This window comes from Humulus lupulus, chromosome 8 (genome assembly GCF_963169125.1).
Source record: "Humulus lupulus chromosome 8, drHumLupu1.1, whole genome shotgun sequence".
Taxonomy (NCBI): domain Eukaryota; kingdom Viridiplantae; phylum Streptophyta; class Magnoliopsida; order Rosales; family Cannabaceae; genus Humulus; species Humulus lupulus.
Window position 1 is genome coordinate 33450843 of NC_084800.1, and position 16462 is coordinate 33467304.

The 16462-nt window shown below is 35.2% G+C and overlaps 1 protein-coding gene across 5 annotated transcripts; it reads right to left on the bottom strand.

Moving 5' to 3' along the window:
* Nucleotides 1–980: 980 nt before the first annotated feature.
* Nucleotides 981–13746, bottom strand: LOC133796713 (mediator of RNA polymerase II transcription subunit 12). Of its 5 annotated transcripts, none has more exons than XM_062234352.1 (13): nucleotides 13342–13741; nucleotides 12084–12275; nucleotides 11518–11577; nucleotides 11088–11193; nucleotides 10696–10764; nucleotides 10536–10589; nucleotides 10212–10319; nucleotides 9401–9550; nucleotides 8954–9295; nucleotides 6371–8793; nucleotides 3335–5875; nucleotides 2290–2620; nucleotides 981–2008 (listed from the first exon to the last, which is right to left on the bottom strand). In XM_062234352.1, exons 2-13 carry the CDS (start codon nucleotides 12206–12208, stop codon nucleotides 1556–1558), a joined length of 6762 nt encoding a protein of 2253 aa, XP_062090336.1. In that variant the 5' UTR covers nucleotides 12209–12275; nucleotides 13342–13741; the 3' UTR covers nucleotides 981–1555. The 5 variants fall into 5 exon arrangements, 3 of the variants coding, with proteins under 3 accessions (XP_062090336.1, XP_062090335.1, XP_062090337.1); XM_062234351.1 differs by having other exon boundaries at nucleotides 12084–12306; XM_062234353.1 differs by lacking the exon at nucleotides 13342–13741 and adding an exon at nucleotides 13040–13054 and having other exon boundaries at nucleotides 12084–12306.
* Nucleotides 13747–16462: the final 2716 nt, after the last annotated feature.

The window sequence follows — 16462 nt, forward strand, 5'->3', positions numbered from 1 at the left end:
AATTAATTACTAACTATAATTTAAAATCTTAAACTAATTTAGTAAAATTAAACGTTTATTAAATTAATTAAACATTACACATAATCAAAAGTGATAAAAAATATATATAAATAAAATTGAAGATATTATGTAATCAAATTTAATTTGAGGGCTAAGATGTTAGGTTATTTTTTAAAGTAAAAAAAAATGTATTATATTTATATATAGACACCCTATTAATTAAAAAAATTAACTTTTAAAATCATTTTTAACACTTTTTTTTTTTTGACATTCTTTAATTTCTTTTATTGTTAATTTCAATAATTTTATTTTATATTGTTTTCATAATTTTTTTTTAAAAATAATGTAAATTTTTTTAGAAAAAAAACTTACTTTAACAAGTTTATAATATTTTTTGTTTTAATTTTTATTTATTTAAAATATATATTATTTATATGTACTTTTTAGAGTATGAAAAAGAAAAAATATTAGAAAAATGTGAGCTGAAAAAATATATATTATATATTAATTTCTAATTAAAATAGTTGTCTTAATCAAATCTTGGGTACAAACATAATGCCCAAAAAAATTAAGTGAAAAAAAAAAGTTCCACACCATATTTGATGTGAAATTAGGTATTGAAGCAAGGATTCCACACCATTTTGGTATTTTACACCAAATTGGTGCATGAGAAGCCCTATATATAAAGTAATATAATCAGTATTTAAACAAAGCAATTTGTAAATATTTATATTTAATAATAATAAATAAATCAAATGAGAGAGAGAGAGAGAGAGAGAGGTGTTGATTCTTAAATTTAAAATGGAAAAAAAAAATACAACTACACCAGCAGGCTCACTTTACAAGTCAATGACCTGAACTAAGAATTTTAGAAAAGCTAATCAAATCCAAGTCCAACGGGATGGGATTACCAAAAAAAAAAAAAACTTTCATGAACTCAGAATTACAGAAAATCTAGTATTAAAAAAAAAGAGGGAATATGACTATAACAATTGCTTCATAAAAGAAAATGGGCAGAAGCCAGAGCAAATGCATCTCATCTTGGCAATAAGAATAAACGAGTACTTAACATGCAAATTTGACATATACATGTACAAATAGGCGTACACATATGTGTGCTGTTATTATATGCAGTAGGGGATAGGAAGTAAAGACTCGAATAGATATGACAACAAACAGCTACAGGTCATTCTTTAGAGATTTTACTTAAATCAATTGGTAAAGTGAAACAATTATCTCTATATATACAACAGCCTCCAAACTGCACAAAGATGAAGCACAGTTTGGATGTGAGATAATCAAAAGGGTTAGTGGTCAAGCAGGCTCGAGACTGGGTTGGATGGACTGGCATGGGAAGTTGTATCTTCAAATTCCTCCTTCAAACTCAACGGCCCGCCAAAAAAATTCCCTCTTTGCAGATCCTCTGTTGTCAAAGAGGAGGTATACAAAACATGGTGATCTTGACACCAATTGTGGACAACAAATTAAAACATTAGATTACCTGAAGAGGGGCTTACTCACTCCAATCAAATTCCGAAATGGAGTGATGTTAGATTCAGCTGTCATCATCCACAGCACCAATGTATGTGAGATCCTTCCGTCTCACCCTTACAGCCCCTTTAAGCCAACTAGATGCCCGAAGATTGGCATGATCACCGCTGCTTATCAAGCCACTGTTACTTGAAGATTGGCCTGATCCTGTACCATCTTCCAGGAGTGTCCATGGGTCAATTTCTGTATCGTAATCCTGCAAGGGCGATGACTTAGACTTCCCTGCTATGTTAGATACAGGTCGAGCTAAAGGAAATTGATTCCTGTGTGATGTGATTAAGCTTCCTGAGTATGACCCAGAAGTTGAGATGCTGGATTGAAGAGATGCTAAGGCTGTATTTGGAATAGAAGGTAGCTGGCAATTGACAAAGCACCGGACAGAGGGAAGGAGTACTGGCATTGCGGTCTGAATACGCCACCGAATCATGTCAGGAAGTTGCATGCGATCTAAGTCACACTGTATTGCCAATAATATCTAATTAGATTGACAAAAAATAAAGATCGTTTGCTTGGTCTGCAAATTCTTAATTCAACTGGTTATTTTCAGAAATATTCATTGAATTTTGATGATTAAAAAAAGTTCAACACCTACAAATTTTTAAAGAAAATGCTATAACAAAAATTCCAAGAAAAAAAATGGACCAGAACAACATCCCTTTCTGGCAGTGTGGTAAAGGGAGAAGAAAAATTTAACTCAAAGCAACAAATTCACGTGATAGAATGATGAAAGTAACAAACCTGCAATGTTTCTGCCAATTCACGATCAAATATAGAAACATCCTTTGCATGGTCATTGGTTGACTTGGAAGCAGGCTTTGACCTCAGCCAGCTTGGTTGGCAACTGCTCAACAACCCATGTAGAACCAACAATAACCGATCAAAGAGACTTTCACCTAGCGAGTCAGCAATGACAGGAGTGGAAGTTTCTGTTGAAGATTCCACCTCATTCTTGGACAAAGTTTGAATGGGATTATAGGAAAGCTCTACATCCTCGTGCACCACTCTATTCCCTAAAAGACGGAGTATTCCCGAAGCAAGCATGTGTCTCATGTTCCTTCCCGATGGCTCCCTGACATATCCAAGAAACACAATCTCAACACAATAGTATAATTAAAACATTTATATATATATATATATATATATTACCACTGATATTATAAATTCCTAATCATTCACAAGATATAACACCTCGCAGGTTCAAATCAGATAAAAATATTCAAAAGAATCAGTTTTTCTTTAGGAGTGTTTTTGCGACAAATAAGTTGAAAACAATAACATTCATCAAGGGATCTTCAATTTATTTATTTATTTTATATTGGGTCTTCCTGCTGAAAACTATACGCTTCAAGGGGCAAGAAGCTCTAGCATATTTATTAAGTTCGTTCCCATGACAAACTAAAACCAATCCTTCGTGAAAACCCAAACCTTGTGAGAGCAACCTTACAATCTTTGGGAGCCAAGAAACTTGAGCATACTTGTTTGGTAAGTCCCAATGAGGTATTGAAGCCCAAACTCGTGGGAGCAAACCATAAATTAACAGCTCGATCTTTCCCTCATGGGTTTATCCAACTATATTTTAAAGCAGATATAAATAACTAATTAAAATAATTGCATCTTCCATCAGTAATAGGTAAAATTCAATATGTGAACATAGCATGGGCTCAAAATCAAAAACAAAATTTTTATGAGTATAAAAATAGAAGTCAAATAAAAAAATTAAAAAAACAGAAATTTCAAATAAACAAATGAAATGGTACAGTGAAGTAAAATATCGCATGCTTACCCATCTGAACAAATCCCAGGAAGCAATCTTAGAAGTAACTGCAATCGCAACAACATAGAAGCTCGCAAAGCTGCAGGCGGAGGTGGAGAAGAATCTGCTGAACTTGCTACTGCTCGTCTGGATAGTCCAGGACTACCACCCCTAATAGCTATACGGTTATTTCCTCTGCTCGTCGGACCTTCAATTCCAGAAGGAGATGACCCTGCTTGCCTATCCATCCCACGAGTAAAAGCATTTATCTGCTGTTCAATATTATTCAACTGTTTAATCAGATCATTTGCAAACGTATTGCGGGAGTCATCAGAGCTTTGATCTATGCAGGGAAGAAGTAAGTCGATGAGAGCCCTTTCTGTCACATGCTGCTGGGTGACATTGAAGCCTTCATCAACGACTTCTCCTTCTTCAAGGGAGATGGCTTCAAATTTCTTTTTGTCCCCAGTTGTCACAGGGTGAGAATCAGAATTATACCATCCCCAAGACTTACAAAATTGGCTTTTTGTTGAAAGAATTTCACTCTCAGCTATATTAATAAGACGCTGTCTAATAGTTTTCCTTCCCAAAAGAACATCAGCGCCACCAAGGAACCACTTAGCATGCATTAACATAGAATCCTCTAGAGATCTCCCAAAACGATGAACCACATCTGCGAAAAGGGATGCAGCATCAGGCCTAACCAATAACCTTGTGAGAATGATCTGGATAAAATTGTTCTCATTTTCAGAAGCAGCAGCTTTTCCCGGGCTAGGTGTTGAAGAACGTATGGCATCTGCCAGGGATATATCTTGGGTACGGAGCTTCTCGACAAGAGTTTGTTCATTCAAAAGAAGCCGAAGCTCTATCCATTGCCAACGAAACTTGGCAGGTTGCAGGGTATCCAATACATGTGCAAGCTTGTCTTTAAGCTTTCTCTCAGTCTCAGCAAATTGAGTTTTAAATTCACCATGTCCTGAGACCCGATTTCCATCCTCTGGCATCTTACAGTCAATGATAGCATTTAAAAAAAGCCTTGCACGTAGAGGAACAAATGCCTTGGATTTTAAATGCAAGTCAGAACCACCTAACTCGAGAATGGCTGCGAATTCAGCATCACTTCCATCTGCAGCTACTAGATCATAAAATCCCTGACTATCTCTCAAACATGCATCTCGAAAAGGTAAGTGCTTTATGGCATCGTTAAAAGCCAGAGTTAAAGATTGATACAATTGATTAATATCGTCACGGGTTGAAAGGCTTGAACTCAACATGAATGGTCGCCATATAATAAATGCAAATATTGAATATGCAGGTGGAAATACTAAGACAACAGGAAGCATATTCTGCATCCTGGAAAGAGCTACTATGGAAGGTTCACCCAAGAGTTCCACAACCAATCCATCAGATACAGTTCTGCAGTTTCCAACAAGCAGCCTAAACCAGTGAACATAAACTTCAATGAAGTTATCCATCTTAAAACCCATTGAACGGGCACTGCCATTAGAACTAGATCTTGTACTCCTTATAAATTGAACTATATCCAAGCCTTCCTTCAATCTTAAAACAGTTACCATTCTCTCCAGGCTAGTGACCCCATGAACCACTGCCCCAATAACAAGAGCAGAAACAGCAGCTGCAAATTTAGTAGCTCTACCAAGAACCACTTTTGTGGAATTGTTCGCATTTTCGTTGGACAAGCTACTGTTTGACTCATGAGATTCAGGAGATGACTGGAACTGATTTCGAGATGCCTTTCCAGGAGCAAAGACCACAGCAAGGGCTGAAGAAGCTTCAGTTGCAAGGGCTACCTCAAATACACGGGTTTGGCGCTCACCAAGTGCTTCCTTAAGTAGGCCTAGACATGTTATATGGATACACAATAAACGCTTGGCAATGTTTATAGAATCTGTAGGAGATGGAGCATTTGGATAGCCATTTCCAACTCTTAAATCAGGCAATTTTGCAATACTTGGCCCAACATTAGCAACAATGGCAGAAACAGCAGAAGACACCAAAGATGGGTCCCCCTCCTGAGCAGCACCACCAGTCTGCCTAATGCATTCCATTAGGTCTGTAATTATCCTCTGTGCTACCTGATATCCATCATCCCACTTTTCTGCAGCAGAACCCTTAGGTGTCCCAGCAGCAAAGACCTTTCTCTCTTTACCAAAAAACTGCTGAACATCCTCAACATTTAAATTCCGTTGCACAATATCTCTCATGTTTGCACCTGCTCTGGATAAACGGCCACCACTAATCTTTTGACGGAAAAAGTCATCAAGATCTTCAACTCCTGCAGGAACTCCAAGCGGAAACTTTTGTTCTCCATCTGCGGACCGTCCAGACTCAAATTCAGAAACAAGCCTTTTATCACATGTTGCCTTAAAATTTTTCTCCCACTCAATAACACTAGCCACATTGCCATATCTTCTCAACAAATACCGTGCATATACCAAAACTGATGAACCTGAAACTCTTCCATTAGAGGCCATTACAGCTGCAGCACGATGCATTGCAGCTGACAATGCTTCTGAAATAAGATCTTGTGCAATAAGTATGTTCTCATACCTGAACCAGATTTATAGTCAGGGTATTTAACTTGAACCAATTGCAACACTCAGCCACTATTACCAAGCTAAAAAAAAGGGCTAAGCAATTATGTAAACATAGCTTTAGAGTTTCATGTAAAATAGTTTAAATGCATTTTATTCTGAATTTATTCATTTTTGATGATGTTGGCGTGTCTTACCAACAATATTCTTGGATCATTTTCTCATTAAAACAAGTTTCTGTGTCTTTCTCCAAAAAAAAAAACACCAAGTCATTGCACATATGCTGCACGGTACATCTCTTTGAATGCAATATGCATAATACTACCTTTGTTTTCAGAGAGGAAAAAATCCTCTAAGTGACTTGATGAAATAGAAATTTTATATGTTATCTAATCTTGTGTTTTCTGAAGGCGACTAAATGATTTCAGGAAATAAAAAGAAAAAAACAAGCCCCCGGTACATATGCACAAACAAACAAACATAAAGACAAGTAAAAACTATAGCTTTTCACCTTCGAAGTGATGATACCAAAAATGCCTCTCCCACTTCACACACTTGGCTTTCTGCATTTCTTGGCAACATGAGACTGCTCCGCCCACTATGGATTGTGGAACTAGGGCTACCAAGTACCTTAGGCAGCAACCAAAGGACAAACTTGACGGCCAACACTAGATCGTTTGAAACATCCATCATATAGAGTATGGCAGATAGTTCGTCCTCACCAAGCTTCCATCGGATGCCATTCCTGTCATCAACAGAAGTGAATGACCTCCCTAATTGTCCAACCTTGGATATGGATTTTTCAGCCTCTTCAACAACCTTCCTAACAACAGTGACCAACCACATTGAAATTGTTCTCTTCTCTACAAAACGCAGCTGTTTTAGTGCTTTCCCAATTGAAACAACATCTGTGCAATTGTTAGTTTTGATCCCTTCAGCAGACTTGGAATTTTCTCCTTCAATTCCAGATCTGTGATGAGGGCAGCTTACTTTATTATCACAAACATGACTTGTAGATGCTCCTTGGCTACCCTCAATCCTAGAATTTGCTAATTGAGCAAGACTTTGAGTCTTACGGGGTAATTTCTGCCTATTCCTGGGGACCTGCTTATTTGACTTAAGCGGAGGATCGACCTTCATAGATTCCGAAGATTTAGATCCCTTTTTCACCCACCAGGTATCTTCATCATCAGATAGAGTCGAAGATTGTCCTTGGAGACATGAGCTTCTTTCCTCACCCAGTTTTTGTCGCTTTGCTTTTTTACATTCTTCACACCCAGGTGTGCCTTCTCCCAAATCCATCTTGTTAAAGAGTGCCATAGATGACCTTTTTACACCAATAAGTGTTTCATCAAGTCCTGCATCTGTGGATTTCAGTAAAGTGTTTGGTAGCTGTAACACTACTGAGATTGCTTCCTTCAGTTCTTCAATATCAACCTCATGGTTTACCTTTTTACCTGAAATTAAATTTGATGACTGAACAGATTTCCACTGATCAGCCGAAGTTGATGAAGCACCATCCTTCCCGGAGATTGAACAAAACTTTTGCTTTTGAGCTGATATATTTGTTTTATTAAACTGTTTATTTAGATTGCAAAGAAGTCCACTAAGTACTAGTCTTCTCTCATTTGAGTAAACTTGTATGGCCTCCAAAAATTCTGGCTCTTCAGCTAGCCCTGCCTCCTTCAGTGCATCATGCACAAATATCCCAGGCAACTGTTTCAATAATCGATAATGCCTCTTCCGTCTATCTGCCTCAATCATCGATCCATTCATTTCCATGATTCCACTCACCATAAGCTGCCTTACATAAGCTTGTGGGTAAAATATCCCAGCACGTATCAATTCCACTACAAGCAGCTGAAGACGCTGAAACCCTTCCCCTTTGCATGATTCATGCTGATCAATCCAACATACTATGATATCATGTAAAGGACCTGGGCTCTCAAAAATTGAAGATATGTTCATACCCCGTTGGTCTCCATATTTTAAATTACTTTTGAAGGCATGCAAATCTCCCATGGTGTTTTTGACAGAAAATCTGTTCTGCTGACTTGAACATCTTGTCAGAATATTAACTCCAAACGGGTTGTCACTCTTGGATCGAAGTGAATTCTGCAAACCTCCTAGCCTTAACTTCAAAAGTCGAATTGCAACATATACTTCAGAAAAATCTTTTCTGCCAGTGAACTTCAGCTTATCAGGAGGAGCAGTCCGAAAATCCCTGAAATCACATGTTGCCCATTCACAAAGTAAAAATACAGAGCAAACAAATGATAAGTTGACACTCCCAATCCACTTCAGTGATGATCTCAAGCAGGGGCTGACTTCTGCAATCCAGTGTTCACTGGCAACTCCTTCACAAAGATCTTCAAAGAGAAGCTTATAAGCCCCTCTGACATCACCTTGAATACGAGATCTATCTAAAGCCTCTGCAACTTTAGCCACACTATGACCAGGATAGCCAGGACGTGCAGCTTTTGAAAGATTATCAGCACGTTTCTGAATAGAAGAAACAACATAGTTAAGGGCCAAGGATTGGTACTGAGCATCAAGACCTTTACTCCTAAACAGAGATGAAGCTTCTGATGAGCCAATTTTAATCTTTCTCGCATCCTCAGAAGATGACTTTGACAAACTTCCATCTGTTACAACATGAGAAACAACACAAGATGGCAATGGAAAGCAATCCAGAGCTACAAATGTATCAGGCACAGCAACTATTAAATATCGAAGCATCTCAATCAGTGCAGAGGTTGTGTATGCCTTTCGGGAATTATCTACAAGATCTGATCCACCCGAAGAAGGTTCACGTATAAAACGAACAGCTATTCCCACAAGAGTGCGCACATATGTTTGAGATAGAACAACAGTTTCCAAAACACCATATATAATGGGCAAAAGCAACTGCACAATTTCCAGTGATTCTTTATCCTGAAAGAGTGAAGTATGAAAGATACTTATGAAACAAAACAAAACTTAAACAGGAAAAAACCAAAAAAGCAATCAAATATAATAATAATACAACAAATAAAAATCCTTACAGAGCAAACGCACACAGCTATTTTAAGTAGGAGACTCAGGCAAAGAGTACCTGAAGCTGACGGAAAACCCAATCAATTACAAGAGAAGGCAGGATCAGTCCTTCAGCATGGTGCCACTGCAAAAGCCGTACCATATACCACCATTTAAAATGCAGAGAAGACTCTTCATTATCAGGTGCAGCTGAGCCTGGATCACCCCTTAAGTGTGCAGACCCAGCATACATTTGCGGTAACCGATCTCTGATATGTGAAGTAGAATGAGAATTGTTCTTTGAAAAAAACTCATCGAAGAGGGACTGCAAGTATTCAATGACTTCTTTTGTCCACAACTCAGTGCGGGACAACTGCGCTTTATCGGATGCTCCAGAAATACTACCTGAACCAGGTCGAATCTGCAAAATGCACAAACAAACCATTACATGCCAGCTTTCATCATTAAAAAAGCAAAGAATGATGGAGAAAACACAGCAAAAATACTGGTGCTTTAGCAACCATACCTGATTCAAGCACGTTACTTTGATAAACCAGGTTGCCCTAAGCAAGGGAACATTATTCCTTATTAGAACATCAAAAAGGTATTTTTTCCTATACCCATGAGGAACATGATCAGCCAGGGAACGCAACCGTTTGTGTTGTTGTGATAAACCCTGGAAATAAAAAAGAAATTTGAAACTTATATGCAACTTGAAAAAAATAAGGACTTCTCATGTTATTATTGCTACAGCAAAGCTTCTCTCTTTTTTTCAGTTAAGCTTCTAATTGCATTGTGATAAGCCCAGCCCAGATGATGGAAGATGCCAAAGTCAACAACAGCTGCCCAAATCAGACGAGATTAATTGGTAGGATTTAGTAATTTGTTAACTCTATACAGCTAAGAGTTCGTATTTGTTCTCCATATTATTATTTATTTCGTCAACCGCATAAACCATGTAGCAGATCATTAGTTGTCACACATAACATAAATGCTGAATTACTTGTATCGATTTCTATAAAGCAATATAGATAACCTGAGTCACCCTGACCGTGTCTCACAAAACATTAAGATGTTTGTAATTAGCCACGAGGTCAATGTGTTTTATACTTTAAATTGACAGCTGACACAACCTCAAACTGACATTTATTCTTTTCCTGCATTCATAAAATTTCTTAAAGCTTGACTAGGCATCTCATGGTCCAGTCCATTATGTAGATTATGCTTTTCTTCATAAATACAATCACTTAGAAGGACCATCCTATAAAGAGTTGCTATCAATTCAAAAGGCTCCTGCCTCTCTAGCCAGGGAGGAAAAATAATAAGTTGCTCCTTACCTCAATCCATTTCTTCCGGACGTCTTCACTACATTGCCTTTGGTCGGGAAAAACACCTGGCTTTGTTAATAGCGAATCAGAAAGAGGAACACCATAAACTTGACCGGCCTGCCCAGGTAAAAGTAGATAAACATCAAACCTCTATGATGATTTTCAATCCTATTTTTAATCTTACTAATTGGAAACATAAGAATAAATAACGCATTTGACCAATGCAAAAAATGAATAAATTATTCTGAATGCATTTAATGTACAAAAGAACAGCAATAATAAATAAAAATTTCAAGAACACAAAAAGAACTAGAGAAAGAATATATTCATCACCTTTCGCTTTTGAGCACGAGACTCGTTTATAGCCCTCAGACATTTCCTGATAGACTGCAAAGAAGACAAGAAATCAAAACAGAGAACATAGAACAATACCCACCAATTAGATAAAGAAAAAAAAATCCAAATCACAAATCTAGAAGAAGAGGAAAATTACCTCTTTGCACTTGAAGACAACAGGTTTGGAAAAATGTTGAACCTCAGACAGTGTTATCTCTCTTGACTCCTGGTACATTCAGCATAAACAACCATGTCAAGTAACTACTTGCAACAGTTACACCACTAACTACAAAGCAGCAGGTATAAAAACGTCACATCTACATTCTCTATTAGAATAGAAAATGTCATAATAACCCAAAAAATTATGCAGTGTTACTAACAAATTTATTAGACATTTTACCTAAAGAGATGAAAACTAGTAATGCTTAAAAGAAGAGAAAAAAAAAACTAATATGACTAACATATCCCAATTAACAGTAGTTTCAGAAAAACAGGGAAGGAAAAAAAACAATCAGAGTGTTGCAAAGTTGTATGAAAAAAGAAGCCTACCTCAACTCCTTCAACAGTCTCTCTGTATCCAGATTGCACATATTCTTTGGTAAGTGTCTCCTCTGGACAATTTAGAGTTTGTGGATGAAAGTCAGGTGGGCCAAGCCTGATATTGTAGAGCAAATTCCAGAAACATGAAATGAGACCCGTATTCAGAAAATTACTTATTAGGCAAAATACCAAAAAGCCAAAATATTATCTATCTTATGTAGTTTGGCATTACAATAAGAGGATCACAAAAAAATACAACAATTAAAAATATGTAAAGGCTATTATCAAAATAAATAAATAATAAAAAATTACGTAAAAGTCTCCAAAAATCAAATACATATTTGTTTATCAAACATCCATATTTTCCACACTACACATATATCAAATAAAAATAAAAACAACTACAGCAAAGACATGTACTATTCCATTGCAAAATTACCGTGAATTCAAGGATTCTTTGTCACACTTCAATTTGTAAGGTGATAACTGAGATGACCGCCTGGAGAATTTAAAATGAGTCACTGAGTTGTATGGAGCAAAAGAAGATCAGGTAATACAAACAGCTTGACTGCATTAACTGAAGATACCAGTAATATATAAATCGTGAGGAGGAGGCAAAAAAAAAAAAATTCTCGCAATATATAAAACTTAAAAAGGCAGAGAAGCAACCCCTTCATGGGACAATATTCCCAATTTCTGATTAGATTACATCATGATATACTAGATCTAAACAAACCAAATTCAGTGAAGTTAGAAAATTCTAATTGAAAATAGACAATAATTACTATTGGAATGCCACATATTACATTTTTACGCATGCGCCCACATGAGCAAAAATAATATACAGCAACAAATGGATACACCAATCAGGAAATACTTGTATCATAAATCACAGAAATCACGCTCAAAATATGATTAAAGAGATATACCCTTTTCTGCTACGGGATCTCACAATGGGGCTATAATCAGAATTGAAGGCAAAATGGTGTGTTGGAAATCATTTACCTATTCAGGGAGTAATTAGTTGGCAAAGAAGATGAATCAGCTCGGGTACTATCCCTAGCTGATGCCCCACCAATTGAACTGTTATTAACTGCACTAGTGCAGCCAGCAGCATGATACCGTTGCATTTCTCCCAACTATCATCGGCATACTGCCCCCAGCATTGAACTGCTAGAAAATGCTGAACAAACTAAACTGCATTGCAGAAGCACCAGTTCCGTCAATTCTGACAAAATATAAGTTATGGAGGAAATAGAAATCAGATTTTTTAAGAGGATTTCTAAAATACAACTGATGTTCATTATCCACATGCCAACCAAAAAAACTGAATCTAATTCAGGATAAAACTGTAAATCTAAGATATCTAAATGAAACTCAGTGCATTGAAATTATTTGCAAGAGTGCACACAGCATGAACTATATAAGACAGATATTCAGAACATAAACATAATGAAAAACATCTCGCAGTTAGAAATGGGATAAATGCTGGACACGAAAAATAAAATTAGTTCTCCTTTAAACAAAATATTTAATAACCAGAAACTGAAACTCGTGGGCAGAAACTTTCTTGTTTTCTACCTCAAACTAACCTATAATAAAATTGCCAAATTTATTTTCATAACAAATCTAACATGAGCTAAATACTAAGAAAATCAGGCACAAAAAATGAAGCAAAGTTTCAGACACTTTTCAAACCATACAACTGCGTAGGGGTGAAAACTGCACACATGCACATTATACTAAGGATTCTTAAATGCCCCAAATGATAAACAAAAACACTTTGAGGAGGGTTTACATTAGCATAAAGTTGCAAAAACAACATTAACAGCAAAAAGGCATCAAATAAACCAATGTAACAAATCTTCAAGAACAGTAAAAAATATTATACATGCCAATTAACAGCCCAATTAGCAAAAAGTCCGTAAACCAATTAAATCAATTTGATCTGAGATACTTACTCCACAATACGTAAAAAGAAGAAAATATTCAAAATATCTGCCAACAAAACAAGTCACCCAAGTATCTAAAATCAGTTGAAATCCTTAAAAAAAATTAAAACTAAAGCAACCAGAAAATAAACAGAACCAAACTCCAAATACCAATACAACCAAACATCCCATACAGCTAAAAATCCCCAAAGATAGTAAAATCCAAGCTATACTAAACAGCTTATTAAACACAAAACCACACTCCAAATCATCAAATCTAATCAAATAAAAACAATACAATACCGAAAAAGAAAAAAATTTGAAATACGAACCACAACTAGGGTTTTGAACAAATTCAAGATGCAAACTTCATGAGCGACCCGAACGAGCTAACGTGAAGCTTCAGATTGAGTTTTAAGCAGGAAGTTGAGCTAGGGTTTTGATGGCAAAATTTAAAAAATAAATAAATTGAATCAAACTAAAAAAGGGGGAAATATTGGAATGAGAACAAAGAGTTAGATTGCGATGACAGGAAGAATAGAGAGAAAAGGAGAGATTCAGGATTTCGGAATGAAGAAGAAGAAGGGTCTCGGGCTTTGGGCTTTGACTCTTAGTTTTGCTGATGATGACGACGACGACGATGGCTCTGTTCTTTCTAGTATTAAGTTAGCGTTATTGGGCTACAATTTGGGGAAGCTTTCTTCTAACATCTAACTTTCACTGCATTTTTTTAATTATTATTTTAATACTTGCAATGACCAAAAAAAAATCCCAAATATTCAGGTAAATGAGTATTTATACCAATCAGATTTGACATTTGATTTAAGATTTACATATTAATATTTGAAATTTTATTGTCCTAATTTAGAACCATGTATTTCACTTATTTTTAAAAAATAACTGGAATAAATCTATATTTAACTAAAGTTAAATATTATAAAAGTAATCCATAACCAATGTGTATGTAAAGGCTTTTTAGGATTTTCACGTTGATTATGGCTATTACTACTACTGTATTGTGCTCTTAATTTTTTTTTTAAGCCGTTAAAAAAAAATTTGATATATTCAAAGTATTGTAAAATAGAGCTTCTGTTAACTTTTTAACATATGTGTGGCTACTAGAATACCGATGTAGTTATTTATTTATTAATGTGTCTTAGTCACATCAGCACTATATATATATAATTTTAAATTATATTTATTTTATTAATGTGGTCAATTTTATGATTGATTAATATTATCATTATATCAATTATTATAATCTTATATTAAAAATATAATTTTTTTATAAAATAATTATATAAATATATACATTCACATATATATTGTTATTCATGTATTTTATTATTAATATTATTAATACGTTTAAAAAAAATTTAAGATTAAAATAAATTTATTTATAGACGAAAATTATTATTATTATTAATGTATCATTTAAATTACATTATATTATGAGCAATGTTTTGTAAAGAGGATTATGATGTATGAAGAGTATTAGCATTATAATTATAATAATTATTATTATCATTTATGTGATTTTTGGTATTGTTAATATACACTATCACTAGTGTATATTTACGATTTTGATAGAATTTAATAAATGATGTACCTTGAATAGGATTTGTAAGGATTGAATTGATTGACTCTTGATGAACAGTTTTAAAATAAATTAAGGACCTAAGGTAAGTAAATTTTATATTTTGTGCTTAAGTGTGAGATGCATGACTACATTGATTGTGTATGTCTGATGTGTTAAGTATGAGACGATGATGCATATGATGAGTATGTGATGAATGGTTATAAGAGTTATGTGTGGTATGAATATCATAAAGGATTGTATGACATATAATAGATGAATTTCGTGCGAAAGTTGTCTTATTTGGTTAAGTTTGATCAGATTTATGTGCAAGTATATGTTCTCATGTTAATGAATATGTGGATTACCTTCTACGTTCATGATTTTGTTACCTTTTATGATATATGAAGCCTTTAAGTTTTTAGGCTAGAAACCTTATACTTGAGTCATAGCTCTACGTTAATGTATAACAACGCCACCAACCAAAAGTTTCGTATATTATGGCTAAAGTTGTTTTTAGTTATATGAGATGTAATACAATGTCTTGATTGAATATCATCAAACATGAACATTGGCATTTCAGCATCAGCATGTATGCATGGCATGTACAGTTATGTGATACATTATTACGTGATATAAGATCATCCATAAGAATGTGAGAAAAGTTATGAAATATCTTGAAAAGGCTTATGTAAAGTTAAACATTCTAATGGCAACAAGACTTCAGCAAAGAGATAATAAGATGTTAACAATTGTGTTACTATTTCGATGAAGCAATTAAATAAGTTTAGTAAAAAAGATGGAGGTCTATAAGGCTTACAGTGGCAGCCCACTAGTGCGGGCTAGGTTAGAGTTGACCATTCAGATATGTTTGTCATGTTTTCGTCTTTCTCCTCCATTTATATGTGTCATAAGTATGGCAACTATGACAACAATGAAATGAGTAATATGATGAGCCCAGCTGGGACGATGGCTAGCTGGAGGAGAACCCATGGGATTTTATATTATATGTGTGACAAGCCATGTAGGCATTGACTGAATCGAATAGTGTGCACAAAAGATAATGGGCCCATAAAAATGTGAAAGTAATGTAGCACCTCAGAATTTTACTTAGTTAGATAGTATTATCTTACGCTGTAGTATTCTAGTTTTCATGGATATTGGTCCAAGTCGGGAATTAGTTGGAAACTCGTAGAGCTAGTTATGAATTTTATAAGTTTAGCCTATAGTTTAGAAATATTAATTTTATCATAATGTTTGATTAATGTAGTTGGTCCTAAAAATATTATTTATTATAACCTAAGGTTTAAATAGAATAATTAAGAATGTAACATTTATCACATGTGTGTTTATTAAGGATTTACGGATTTTAGATGAATAAAATAATCAATGATAAGTCTATGAAGTCTAGAACCTTCCCTCAGATGTTGGGATCTCATATTACTCAGTCAAAGTGGTTTAAACAGCTTTAAGTGTGCTTAAAATGTGAAAAAACGTGGTTTAGTACATAAGCGTAAGTCGATATATCGCAGTTATAGAGGCTGATATATCGCCTATTCTAATACGGAAAACACGTCGACTTTGCATGAACGAAACCACGGAGCCTTGGGAAAATAGAGCAGGCGATATATCGGCTCCAGTAGCCATTTTTAAAATTCCGTGGAATCCGAAGCTAGAAACAACCCTCAACAGCTTGGACTTGTTCTTGAACGATTTTGACTGAGTTCTAGGCATTTGTTGAGCGGAAAATCCCATTTTTATTCATTTTAATAAGAGTTAGTTTCACTCATTGAACTCTATAAATAGGCAGCTTCACTCAGTCATTTTCGTCATCTTTCAAACACTTTTCAGAGCATCTAAGTTGCTATTTTTGTTCT